The 12717-nt window shown below is 51.0% G+C and overlaps 1 protein-coding gene across 10 annotated transcripts in view; it reads left to right on the top strand.

The window, feature by feature from the left end:
• Positions 1-12717, top strand: part of cep170aa (centrosomal protein 170Aa) — a 61933-nt gene that overhangs the window by 37523 nt on the left and 11693 nt on the right. For 2 of the 10 annotated variants that reach the window (XM_069179838.1, XM_069179834.1), the window contains exons 10-15: positions 2337-2462; positions 4609-4744; positions 5020-6711; positions 8276-8510; positions 9736-9895; positions 12029-12196. In XM_069179838.1, the coding sequence (XP_069035939.1) occupies positions 2337-2462; positions 4609-4744; positions 5020-6711; positions 8276-8510; positions 9736-9895; positions 12029-12196 (2517 nt within the window). The other 8 variants (XM_069179839.1, XM_069179832.1, XM_069179831.1 and 5 more) reach the window with 6 other exon arrangements.

Raw genomic sequence — 12717 nt, 5'->3', positions numbered from 1 at the left:
ACGGAGCACAGGAGAAACCCTTTGCTCAGAGGGTTATGAGATTCTGAATCCAGCTCCCAGGTCATGTGGTTGAAGTGAACTCCTTTGGATGCTTTAAAAAGTGATGATATATTAGAGCTTTAAGCTGCTAGTAGCTAAAGATTAGGTGGATTGTCGTCACTTTGGTAAATGTGCTCTGCATGAGACCTAGAACCACACTTTTAAACCGTTATGCTGAATAAAACCATTAACACGTGATCCAGAGGATACACTAAATACAGTGACTCCATATCCGCCATGTTGGTGCATCATATTTTAGATTGTTATTATTTTACTTTTCCAAATATATGTGCTGAATATAGAGCCGTTGTTGATACTTTTATAGTGAAAAGGAATAAGGTAAACAAAACCCTAGCATCATAGCACTATAATTTAAAGGTATTGAAGGTTAGATAAAACAATGATAGATTGTTTGCTATCATTGAGTCCCTGAAATGTATCATGAGTGCACTGTAAAGCTGTTTACAGTGATCTGTCTCATTGATTTAAAATGTGTCATTTCACCTCCAACTCTTTGAGTGTTCTGGGGGATTTCAGGATAAAATCAATTAAATTACTAAATTAAATTTCTCCTTAAATTTAGTACTATGTATTACATTTGTCTGCAGTTCGTGGATGGTAAAGTGCAGGTTAAGATGCTGATGAGCTGGGAATTTGCCTGAATTACTGTACATATCATATTAGGACAACCAGCGCTGCAGATGGATGAATTTCCTGACAGGGTTTCCCCGAGTCTCACAAACACAAACCAGTTGTGTAGAATTACCCAGCTGTGGCCGAGCTTCCTGAGATAGCAACTCCCACTTGGCTAATTCTGAACCCTGTTTTTTGTCGTTACGTGTGAACTTGCAGTGTTATCAGTAAGAGCTGCATTAGTGCTCCTGCAGTGTGTAGCTCTGCTGTTTGTGCGGTGGGCTTGAAGTGTTATCAGTAAGAGCCGCGTCAGTCCTCCTGCAGTGCTTTAGTCTGCTGTTTGCTGTGTGATATGTCGGTACAGGTTTTGCATTTGTGAATTGAAGTGACCTTCAGTCAGGAGTTGCCGTGTGTTTTCTAACGTTTCTGAGCATACCTAACCACTTCACAGCTGAGGGCTCTAGAATGACTCTCTAGCATGAATGAAACCACAGACTCTTAATTACAGGGCTGGCAGAGAGCTATAAAGGGAAGGAGCCCTTTCTCATCTGCAAGATTGAATTAGCTGTTTCTGTTAGCCAAGCCCATTCCCTACACTGGCCTGCAGTGTAAAATACCGTTTTGTCTTTTTTGTGAATTGGCCCGAAATTCTCATCTTGGATGTGTCGGCTATATGTCAGCTTCCAGGAAAAGGTGTCTGCTAAGGTTATAGTAATTTTAATTGAACATCACCCTTCAGTGTAACAGCCACTGCCGGCTCCTCCGTGCACGTAGAGGGTGGAAATACGACTTGTTTTGTCCCCTCAAAACGTGAGCCGCTGCAGCGGATTAAGAGGAAGGTTTCAAAAGGCAGATCAGTCAGCTCCTCCACAGCTCTCCTCTGGTTTCAGCCTCAATGCCCTGCAGTCGCTAGCTTTCCTGTTGCTTTGCCACCCCGGCTGCGTGCTGTAAAACACTGGACTGTGCTGCCGAAGCAAACCTGTCCAGTTCTTGGGGTTTTAAATGTTTGCCATTCTGGTGCTGCCATTGTGTGCTGCAGTAACGCACAGTTAAAACACGGTGGAGTTGTTGATACTGCAGATTTTGGAGCGGAACGAAGTGAGTTTAGTCATTTTTTGTCTGAGGTCATTAATGACGTCCAGTTTTACCCGGGGATTTTCTCTCTTCCGAAAGAGTGGTGCTCTTTGTGCCTGGTGATTTCCCTGTCAGATCTGTCGTGAGCTCGTGGTTGACAGCCCTGTAAGTAGTTCTGTGGGCTAACTTGCTTGCCTGGATTTGCCCAGCCTCTCTGTAGCTGTGACATATCTGACAATGTCAAAACCAGCAGGTCATTTCACTACTATTATTCCTTCCAGTGTTTAGAAACAGAAGACAGGTAGGCTAGCAGGAGCTCTGCGAGGCCCTTTGTGTTCGCAGCTGTACTAGCAATTAAAAGGCTTTGTTTCAGTAAGAGAGCAGCTCGTAGGGGTATATTGCTCTGCAGTGCGTCGTCGTCCTTTGTGTGTTGTGCTTTGGATTGAGCTGCGTTCCCATGGCACCGCACGACCTTGAGCGCGGACTGCGCGAACGGCCCGAGGAACAGTAGGGCCCGCCTTGTGTCGCGCTCGCCGCCCCAGGGAAGGGTGGGAAGGGTGCTTGTCTCACACGGGCTCCTGCTGCCACAGGTGTTTGGAGTGGAAGAGAGCCGGGACCGCTCCCGCCCTGTCGTCCTGGAGCAGCCGGAGGGGCTGACAGACTGGCTGTCCGCGGCTGCCGGGGACCCCAGGAAAACCAGCTTCATCGGCTCGGAGGTGAGAGTCCCTTCTGGACACGCAGTGCTGTCACAGGAGAACGTGTTTCATTTACCTTTCCAAGCATTAATGGGACTGTTGTTTATGTTATTACTACCACATTTCACAGGCTCTTCCTGTCCACCTTAACAGCTTTCAGAGCTGTAATTAACCATCATTGAGCTGTTAATTAACTAAAGATACTCCTGGTCTTAGAGAGCCGGAGGATCTCCTGGTTTTCCCTCCTCAGGGGCTCTGATTGTCTTAAGTGGTTCCAGCTGTCTCTGTGCTCTTACTCGTTGAGGAGGGCCAGCTCCCTGGGTACCTGCAGGGCTGGGCTTCTCCCAGTGCAGGTGGGAGGGCACTGCAGGTTGATGACAGGGGACTGCTCAACCTCGGGGGAGGAAGGTGCCACGCAGCACTGATTCCCCAAGTAACAATATTGTCACGTGTAGATACACCTGTAGTTGTCCCTCATGAACAAAAGTGCAGAAGTGCTGAACAGAAAGCGGGAAAGCTTTCACTTTGGGTCTGTGTTAAAGACGTGGAGGCGTGTTTGTACAACATTCAGTGTGTAGGACCTGTCAGTCAACATGTAGCTCTTATGGTCAGCAGCCATATCACTCTGCAACTCACAACTGGCAGCCCACTGAAGCTCAGCAGGTGTGAGCCTGGTCAGTACCTGGATGGGAGACCTCCTGGGAAAAACTAAGGTTGCTGCTAGGAAAGGTGTTAGTGGGGCCAGCAGGGGGCACTCACCCTGCGCTCCATGTGGGTCCTAATGCCTCAGTATAGTGACGGGGACACTATACTGTAAAAACAGGTGCCGTCCTTCGGATGAGATGTAAAACCGAGGTCCTGACTCTCTGTGGTCATTAAAAATCCCAGGGCGTTTCTCGAAAAGAGTAAGGGTGTAACCCCGGCGTCCTGGCCAAATTTCCCCTTGGCCCTTACCAATCATGGCCTCCTAATAATCCCCATCTATGAATTGGCTTTATTACTCTGCTCTCCTCCCCACTGAGAGCTGGTGTGTGGGGAGCGTTCTGGCGCACTATGGCTGCCGTCGCATCATCCAGGTGGGGCTGCACATTGGTGGTGGTGGTGGAGGGGATCCCCATTACCTGTAAAGCTCTTTGAGTGGAGTGTCCAGAAAAGCACTATATAAGTGTAAGCAACTATTATTATGTTATTGTTGAGAGAGTTGATTCTGACTCGCTCCTTATCGGCCTGTTATGTTAGCTGAATTAACATCACAGCCCCCTAGTTCACCTCTGCTTCAGTCCTGGACCTGCCAGCAGAGCCTAGGTGCTGCAGCTCTTGGCTCTTGCAGACAGAGCCAGCCTCCTGCTCCAGCCTGGCGCTGCGCTCTCTCAGAGTGAAGTGGGCGCCCAGCAGTGTTTCTGTACTGGAGACCACTGCTGTCTAAGGAATAAGGGTCAGAGTGAGAGATCTCCAGCAGTCTCATTGGCTGGTGTCTGTTATTCCTAGAGCACTTTGCTTTGGCGTTGACCTACATAAAGCAAGTATAAGAAACAAGACTCTTCCTTTCTGGGTCACCTCCACATGAATTCTCTTGGCTGTGAGCAGAGGTAATTGGGACTTCAGCTTGATTTTAAAACTCACCAATATAATACCTCTCTTATTCTTCTTAGCCTTTTCAAGAGATTATGGACACAGTTCCAGAATCTTTCCTGTATGGTTTTCATTGTACCTCAGTTTTCTGTTTCTTACACATACTTGCAGTGCGCTGCACTTACCTCTGAGTATTCCTTGCCAGATCTTGGCAGCAAACCCAGAAAAGTAGGACTTCTTAGTTTTTGCCAGAATGCTACAGTTTGCCATGGTGATGCAATGCCTCAGCCCTGCAGAACTAAAGTATGGTAATTAAACAGTAAAACTGTTTTTCCCACAATCTTCTGTCGGGGTACTTACAGCAGAGTGTGAAGTTTAATTTTGAAATCTGTTATAAGTCTGCAAGTGCTTTGAGCATATTAATATGTACTATATGTACTGTAGAGTTTCACAAAACAAGGCATTTTTAAGGAAAAAGTTGAAGTGCGAGCCTCCAGCTGCAGTGCTGTGGTGTTCACGAGGGGGCGCATCCTAGTTCAGAAGGTAGGACCAGAGTGACCAGAGTCAGCTTGGCCATGTGCTTTCTCTCTCCCAGACTCTCCCGGAAGACGCGGTCGCGGTAGGCAGTCCTCGCTGGGTGTCCCAGTGGGCCAGCCTGGCGGCCAACCATACCAGACCCGAAGCCGATGACCCCCGGTCCGAATCCCCAGCTTTCGCAGCCCAAGAGAAAGGTCAGTGCAGCAGGGAAGGCCTTTGAATTCACTTCAGTTTAGCTCACATAAGAGGACATACGGTACCCTCTGTACTGTATTTTCATCACGTTAGCAATTAAGAATTCTGCACTAGACATACTGTATATTGTCACAGAATTTTGAAGTGCTTCTGTGTGTGGGGCTCCCAGTGAAGCACGTGTTCGTCTCTTAAACAGGTTATTTTCATCACGTTAAGCGAGGATGTGTCAGTGCCTTGCCAGCGCTCAGCTGCCACTTTGTGTTTCCGTGTTTAGAAGCCGACGCCAGCGAGTCGGCAGTCTCCATGAAAAGCACGACCTCGGCCGCCTCCACGTCCAGCCACGGAGAACGGCGCAGGAGGACCCTGCCCCAGCTGCCCACCGAAGACAAGGGCCTGGACAGCGCCAGGGCCAAGCCCGGGAAGAGCTCCACGGCGCTGGGCCCGAGATCGGAGATCGGGGAGAAGCAGGACACCGAGCCACAGGAGAAGGAGAGCCAGTCGTCTCACAGACGGAGGGAGACGGACCGGGCCAGCCGGGCCGCTCACAAAGGTGCCAGCGGGAGCCCCGCCGCTCCAGAGGCCGACAGGGCTGATGTGGGCACCTCGACCGTCAAGCAAGCCTTGGCCAAGCTCCAGCAGCAAGAGCAGAGGGGCCCCCAGCAGCAGTGGGGCGGTTCCAAGCCGGGCGCCAAGCCTCCAGGGGCGAGCACCGAGAAGAGGCTGCACAGGCACGACCCCGGCCACAGGGAGGAGGACAAGAGGAGGCGGGCCGAGGACGGCGCCGGGGGCCCGCCGGGCCGAGGGGGAGAGAGCGAGAAGTTGGGCAAGCCTCTGGTCAGGCAGGGGAGCTTCACCATCGAGAAGCCCAGCTCCAACGTCCCAATCGAGCTCATCCCCCGGATCAACAAACAGATGGGCTCGTCCTCTCTGGCCCGGGAGAGGAGCGACTCGGTGGGCAGCTTGGACACCACCCTGCTCCTGAAGGACACCGAGGCCGTCATGGCCTTCCTGGAGGCCAAGCTGCGAGAGGAGAACAAGCTGGAAGGCGGCGGCGGAGGAGCTGACCCCCCCAGCTATCCTTTGGAGGACTCCATCTCCCCGGAGTCAGACATAGACACAGCCAGCACCATCAGCCTGGCTGCCGGGGACGCAGACCGCAAAACGGCCCAGAAGCGCCGCACGCTGACCAGCCTGCAGAAGGAGAAGAGCACCGTCGGCTCGGCCTCCAAGAGCGCCGCCAGCGCCCGCGAGCGCCTGGAGAAGAAGGCCAAGCTGCGGCCTTCGGAAAGCCGGCCAGAGGCCCGGCGGTCGGTGCAGCCCGGCTCCCGAGCCCGGCAGGCCTCCGTGGACCTCACCGACGACGACCAGACCTCTAGCCTGCCGCACTCCACGATCTCGGACATCCTGTCGTCTGACCAGGAGACCTACTCCGGGCGCTCGCACGGCCGGGGGCAGCTCACCTCCACCGACGAGCTCTTGCACTCCAAGCTGGAAGCTGGCAAGGCCGCCAGGACCAGAGCTCCGCAGGCCCCCAGCACGGGCCCCGGGAAACCGGCCACTCTGCCCCGGCCCAGGCCCACCAGAGCCTCCCTGCTGCGCCGCGCCCGCCTGGGGGACACCTCGGACAACGACTTGGCCGATGCCGACAAGGTGTCCGTGGCCTCCGAGGTGTCCACCACCAGCTCCACCTCCAAGCCCCCGTCCGGCAGGAAGACGCCCTCGCGGCTCGACATGCTGGCGCAGCCCCGGCGGACGCGGCTGGGCTCCCTGTCGGCGCGGAGCGACTCCGAGGCCACCACGGGCCGCAGCAGCGCCGCCTCCCGCGCCCCCGACGCCGTGCTCCGCGCCGGCCTGCGGGCGCCCTCCGCCTCCGAGACCAAGGTGGCCCCGAGGGTCAGGGCCAACAGCGTGTCCAAGCTGCCCGACGCCAAGTCCAAAATCACGTCTGTCCACAGCTCTCCTTCTGGTGAGTCCTCCGGGTTCCCAGCATGCACAGCGTCCCCCACGAGCTTCCCAGATAGGAGGAGACCTCGGGCTGTTCAATCCTGTTTCTCTTACAGCGTCTCTAACTTGTCTGGACCCTGCGTGAGAGCTCTTGACACCCAGTTCGATCTGATACTCCGTGTGTTTCTGTGGCCTGGAAAAGCTGTAAATGGACATTAGTGTAAACCTGCTGTGTTTGCAGAAGAACACACTCGCTGTAACGGTCCTTTTTTAAAAGGCTGCTTGTTTCACGCAGAGGGACCCCGGGCAACCCCTGACGCAGAGACAGCGCTGCTGCCAGAGCTCTTGGGTACTGTACTGCACGTCCCGGGCCGTCTGAGCTCTGTGTGTGCTGTGTTCTGTCCTGTCCTGGGCCACGCCCTGAGAACTGGGCCCTTCCTCATTGGTGCTGGTCCCCAGTCTGTCTGGGCCTGTCTGTAGGTCCCTGCTGAGGAGCCTGGGTTTTTCCACAGCCTCCCATGTGCTGCAGATGGGTTTACACTACCCACAGGTTTTTCAAGTGAGCAACATCAGTGCAGAGTTACAGCCGAACAGTTCTTGGTTTCTTTTTCTCATTATCTGTTATTTATTTCATCCCTCACTTTTAATATTGCTCAAAATTAATGCAGTATTTACAGTTCATATCACAGTACTGAGCTGAGCAGCTCTGCAGTGGCTGAACCGCTTGATGGGTTTGCGCAGGGTGCCCCCTAGTGGACACACATTGGAAAATATTTGTTTTTATCTATCCCTCTTCGTGGAATATTAAAGGGGAACTTCAAGGCTGTTTTCATTTTTCAAGGTTAGAAAGAATTAGCATTAATAAGTGCATTTCAAACCACAATAAAAGTAAAATGTGCGCTGTAACTTAAAAAACCTTTACATCACAAAATGGACAAAATTTCCAGGCGTGCGCAGCGTCATGCTCTGTGATTTAGAATGAGGCATCTTTTTCAATCTAATAGACATATTGCTTTTGATTTTGCAGACAAATACTGCTTACTTGCTGGGAAATGTCTGCTGCAGAACCTGTACTTATTCGCTCTACATCGCAGTACACTAGTCATTACAGTGACTAGTGAGCAGGAAGGGCCGCATCATGTCGCAATTCTGGAGAACTCGAATGCGTGTTGCGACAACATGGCGACTTACAGTGCTTTCACAAAGTTCAGGGCTTTGAGCTTCATTCGGAATTAAATTATTTCTATAACGTCAATGAATGTATTTTGTTACTAAGATTTAATAACCGGTCTGAGAAATTGAGAGTGCAGTTCCTCTTTAATTTTTCCTGGTCTTCATTCCGCATGATCGCTCTCTTTATTATTTGGGTAAAAATATGATTTAACTTTTTTCACAGTTTCCTGACTCAGCCCTCGCTCTCGGAAACCTCTGCTGTAAGGGCGGTCTGGGTGTCCTGCTCAGAGCGCACAGGCGGGAAGGGCTTTGGGGACGAGGGGTGTGGTGTTAAAGACAGTGTGTTTTCAGCTTCTTGCAAGAGGCCGTTTTTGCTGCCTTTTAATTTTTGCCTGCTCTGTATTTTGTCTCAGCCAACGCCCGGTGGAGACGCTTTGCTCCTGAGTACGCCTCGACCTCGGAGGACGAGTTTGGGTCGAACCGCAACTCCCCGAAGCACGGCCGTCTGCGCACCGGCGCCGCCCTGCGCGGGACGCGGCTGCAGGGCTCCGCCCCTCCCAGCCCCGGGGGCGTGGTGCTGAAGCACCGGATGAGGGAGCAGGAGGAGTACATCCGGGACTGGACCGCCCACAGCGAGGAGATCGCCAGGTATTCATCTATTCCCGCTCGCCCACTGGGGGGGCGCTGTCTCTGCACCAGCGCAACGCCATCGCAAGGAGAAAGCATTCCCATTAACTGTACACTGAGAGGCAGCGAAAGGGCGTGGAATGAGTATTGGAAGCAGTAACACAGCAGGATCTTAGAGCAGAATAGTCAGAGGAGGACTCGGTAAAATAACAAATTCTTGTTAATTGGATCAGATAGTATTGGTTTTGCTAAAAAATCTCGTGGGATTTATATATTCTGGCCTCAGCATGACTTAATTTTGAGTGAAGAATCCACTAGCACTGCTGTGTGCTTACCACCAGATGGCAGGATGTATCCAGCGGCACACAGGCCTTGCCGTGCTCCTGGCTCACTTGACTTGGCAGTCATTTTGTTTCTCTGGGCGTCGGGGAACAGAAAGCAGCAGCAGGTCTCCAAGACAGGAATCTGGGTGACTGTGTAATACCTTTGCAGATGTCATATCCCCCCTGCTGGGCTACTGTTAGGGTGGCAGTATCACTCCATAATCCCTGGCACACTTTGAGACAGAATCTAGCACAGATGTTGATTTCTGTCCATCCAAGAAAAAATGAAAAACAAAAAAAATCTTTAGAAAAGTGCATTCTTAGATCGATTAGTGGGATTGTGGCTTGGGCCACTGAAAGAAACAACCTATGACACAGGACCTAGTTCACAGTGCCTGTTATGCATGAATTTTCTTTTGAGGTTGTTCATTTTCTTTTCCTGCTTTTACACAAGGGGATCACTACAAATACCCAAGTAATTTTGCAGGAGCTATATGAATAGTAAAGTTATACTTTGTTACTTTATGTACCTTCTATAAATTACACAGCACTGTATCAGGAAGTAGATTAGTGAAGACTAAACGCAGGAGGTGAACAGGTATACGTGTAGCACTGTGTTAGACTAGAAATGATTTTCTTTAGGATGAGTAAAAGCCGTGCTCTGCTCTGAGCAGAGTTATCCAGCTGGTGCTAGTGCCAGGCTGCTACTGTGGGCTTCCAGCAGGAATGCAGTGACGCCAGTGATGTCTGCTGAAAATCCAACGATGATTATTAGACGTGCATGCCTTTGAATGTTGCTGTGTGAGTTGTGTGCATGTGGTGCTACAAGGCCGACGCAAAGGCCGTGTGGCTGAAGTACCCCCCCCTCCCAAAGTTGAGGAACCCCGTCTGATGTGTAATAGGTTATTTCCCTGTGTGCGCAGGATCAGCCAAGACCTGGCCAAGGACCTGGCCATCCTGGCCCGGGAGATCCACGACGTGGCGGGAGAGATCGACTCGGTCAGCTCGTCCGGCACCGCGCCCAGCACCACAGTAAGCACTGCGGCCACCACCCCCGGCTCCGCCATTGACACCAGGGAAGAGGTAGGGCCACCTCTGGAAGGCATGACCAAGGTTCTTTCCTCTTCTTTCCTCCTTTGCACCTGCTGTGCATGATCCCCTTTGCTTTGCTTCTGGAGCAGTTTAGAGAAGCTGAGCTGCACCCTGCCTGTCACAAGCACATGGTACCCCTCTTCACCCCCTGTCTCTCTCCAGCATTTCAGGAGAGGTCAGCACATTTCTCTGCATCTGTGCATCTTATAGTTCAAGATTATAAAAGGGATAATACGTTAATTTAATTACTAATTAATTTGTCTGATGGTATTATTCAGAGCGACTTAAATTGCTCCCATTCATGGGTATTTTACCTGGAACAGGTTGAGCACAGTGTCTCACCTGGGACTTGAACCCACAACATTCCAGTTACAAGTCCAGAGTGCTGGCCGCTGTTCCACACTGCTGCCCCTTAAGATCAAACAAAATAGGAATTGTGGTGAAACTGAATTTGCAATCCAGTGACTGGTCAAGAATGGGTGTCTGCGGAGGTGACTGTGAAGATGGGTAACATGTTACACTTAAACTGTGCACAACTCAAAAAAACTTAGTGTCGTTTCAGACCGTCTGCTTACAAACTTCACAATGTACTGAAAATGAGGTCGAGTTTTATATAAGACCAATAACACGAAGGTGAACGGAATTGATTTAGAGAATATCTAGAAGAAGTGTGGACGTTCCAGGAATGTGATGAACACTTGGCCCACTGAGTTTGTCCAGTATCCGTGGAGCAAACTGGGGTAAAATGTATTGCAACTGACAAACAAATATATTTCTCAGACCGGTGCAATCTGCAATCAGAACACCATCGGAGAGGAGTCCTGCAAGCACCTGACTGCATGAGCAAGGCCTCATGGGCCGCAGGACTAGCCGAGCTGCCGGTTCTCACCTGTAGATGGAGCTGTTCTATTGGTGCTCTTGATAGTCTTTGATTTTCCTTAGTGTTGTTGACCATTTGTGTGCTGTTTTACAGCCATTCACCCTTTGGCTGTTCTAGTCTCTCTTTGATTTGTGCACAAGTATCCCAATGCTCTGAAATAGGAAACCCATTTTTAGAACACTAATTTCATTTGTCATCTGCATTTATATTTTATTTCAATTTTCTCTCTACTTTGCTGTGGAATAATTCCTTCCAACAGCAGCTGGTTGTCCACTGAGACACTGAGAGCGTCATCAGAAACTGTTCCAGCTCTTTCTTCTTCATCCTGCATTGCCATGCTTCAGTAAATGGGTATTTTATCGCAGACAAAGGTTGGTGATTACTTAGCAAAACAGAAGTGTAGATGGAGGGTTTTTGGGCAAGTGTTTTTTAAAAGTTAGGACAAGTTTTGGTAAGCTTTCAACTTTACAAAAAAAGTAATGTTACATTACAAGAGGCTCCATTCTTCCATATCCTGAGCTATTATTAGCTTTTCCCCAAGACTGGACTAACACCCTGTGATCAGCAGAAATAGAATCACCTGCCCTGAAAATCAAGAGATCATTATTAGAGTTGATTTGTGACAACCATGTGCTCAGCACTTTCACCAGAAATAGAGTATGTGAGCATGCTCTGTGATGGACTGCCAGGACGGTGACTGGCGAATGGAATGTGTTTTCACTCTGTCGCCATGAGCAAAGGGCCTGTCCATACACAGAGCGCTGAGCCCTTAACTCCGGCCAGAGGCCTTGACCGGCTCTCCCACTCAGGAACCTGGGAACTAGGCTGACAGTTTTCTGTCTGCGCTTTGTCAAATAGCACCAGGTCTGAATATTTTGCTGTCTGATTTTGGATGCACTGCTGGGAACAACAGCTTGGCACCAAAGCTGGCTTCCATGTGAAGTGCCTTACACAGCCATGAGCAGACGGCAGGGTCTGAGAGGCCCTGTTCCTCCCACAAGGCCACAATCCGGCTGCCCAGCAGGGTTCCCGAGAGGAGCATAGAAATGCATCCGTTTGTAAGAAATTTCCCATTGAACAGGGGTGAAGAGATCAGCTATCTTCCCTCCTAAACGGGCAGATAATATGATCCAGGCGCCTCTTTCTGAGCGGCAGGGCGCCGCTGCCCCGCTGTCTGGCCGCGCCGCTCTGTGCTCGTGCGCCAGGCCGTCTCGTCACGCCCGTCCTCGCTCTCCTCCCACCAGCTGGTGGACCGCGTGTTCGACGAGAGCCTCAACTTCAGGAAGATCCCGCCGGTGGTGCAGAGCAGGGCCCCCGAGATCAACGGGCGGCCCGTGGAGCTGAGGCCGCGGGCCGCCGACGCCCCCGACCCCCAGGCCGCCATCCGCCGCAGGACGTGGAACCGCGACGAGGTGAGAGCGCGGCGTCGGGCGTCCCAGGGGGCGCTGTCCACCGGGAGCGTGTGTGTGCGCGGGGATCTGGGATAAACCGTGGGGTGTTCAAGGGCAACAGCAGTCCCAGTCTCTCAGACTGGTCATTAAATCTCAGTAACAAAATACATTCATTGACGTTATGGAAAAAAAAATCTATAAAACGTTTTGAATGAAGCCCAAAATTGTGTACAAACGAGCTCTATTTGCAAAAATCAGACTGACACATAGTGTGTGCATGCTCATGGCTTTCATTACAAATCTGCAAATCTCTGTTATCAGAGTAGTTCTGTAAAAGTCTCACATAAGTTCACGATGTAAATTATTCATTTTATTTTGAAACAGGCAGTTAACTAAGTGAAATATGTTATTCTACATCTGTTTCTCTCCAAGTGAAACTGAAGTCAAAGCTTGACTGGGGGTTAGAGAGGGCGGCTGTAGATGAGTGTTCATCACTGACCAGGACAGGGCAGATACCACTCTATTGCAGTGGCAGCTGAGCC

This window comes from Lepisosteus oculatus, chromosome 17 (genome assembly GCF_040954835.1).
Source record: "Lepisosteus oculatus isolate fLepOcu1 chromosome 17, fLepOcu1.hap2, whole genome shotgun sequence".
Taxonomy (NCBI): Eukaryota; Metazoa; Chordata; class Actinopteri; order Semionotiformes; family Lepisosteidae; genus Lepisosteus; species Lepisosteus oculatus.
This window is presented reverse-complemented; position numbering and strand designations above follow the sequence as displayed.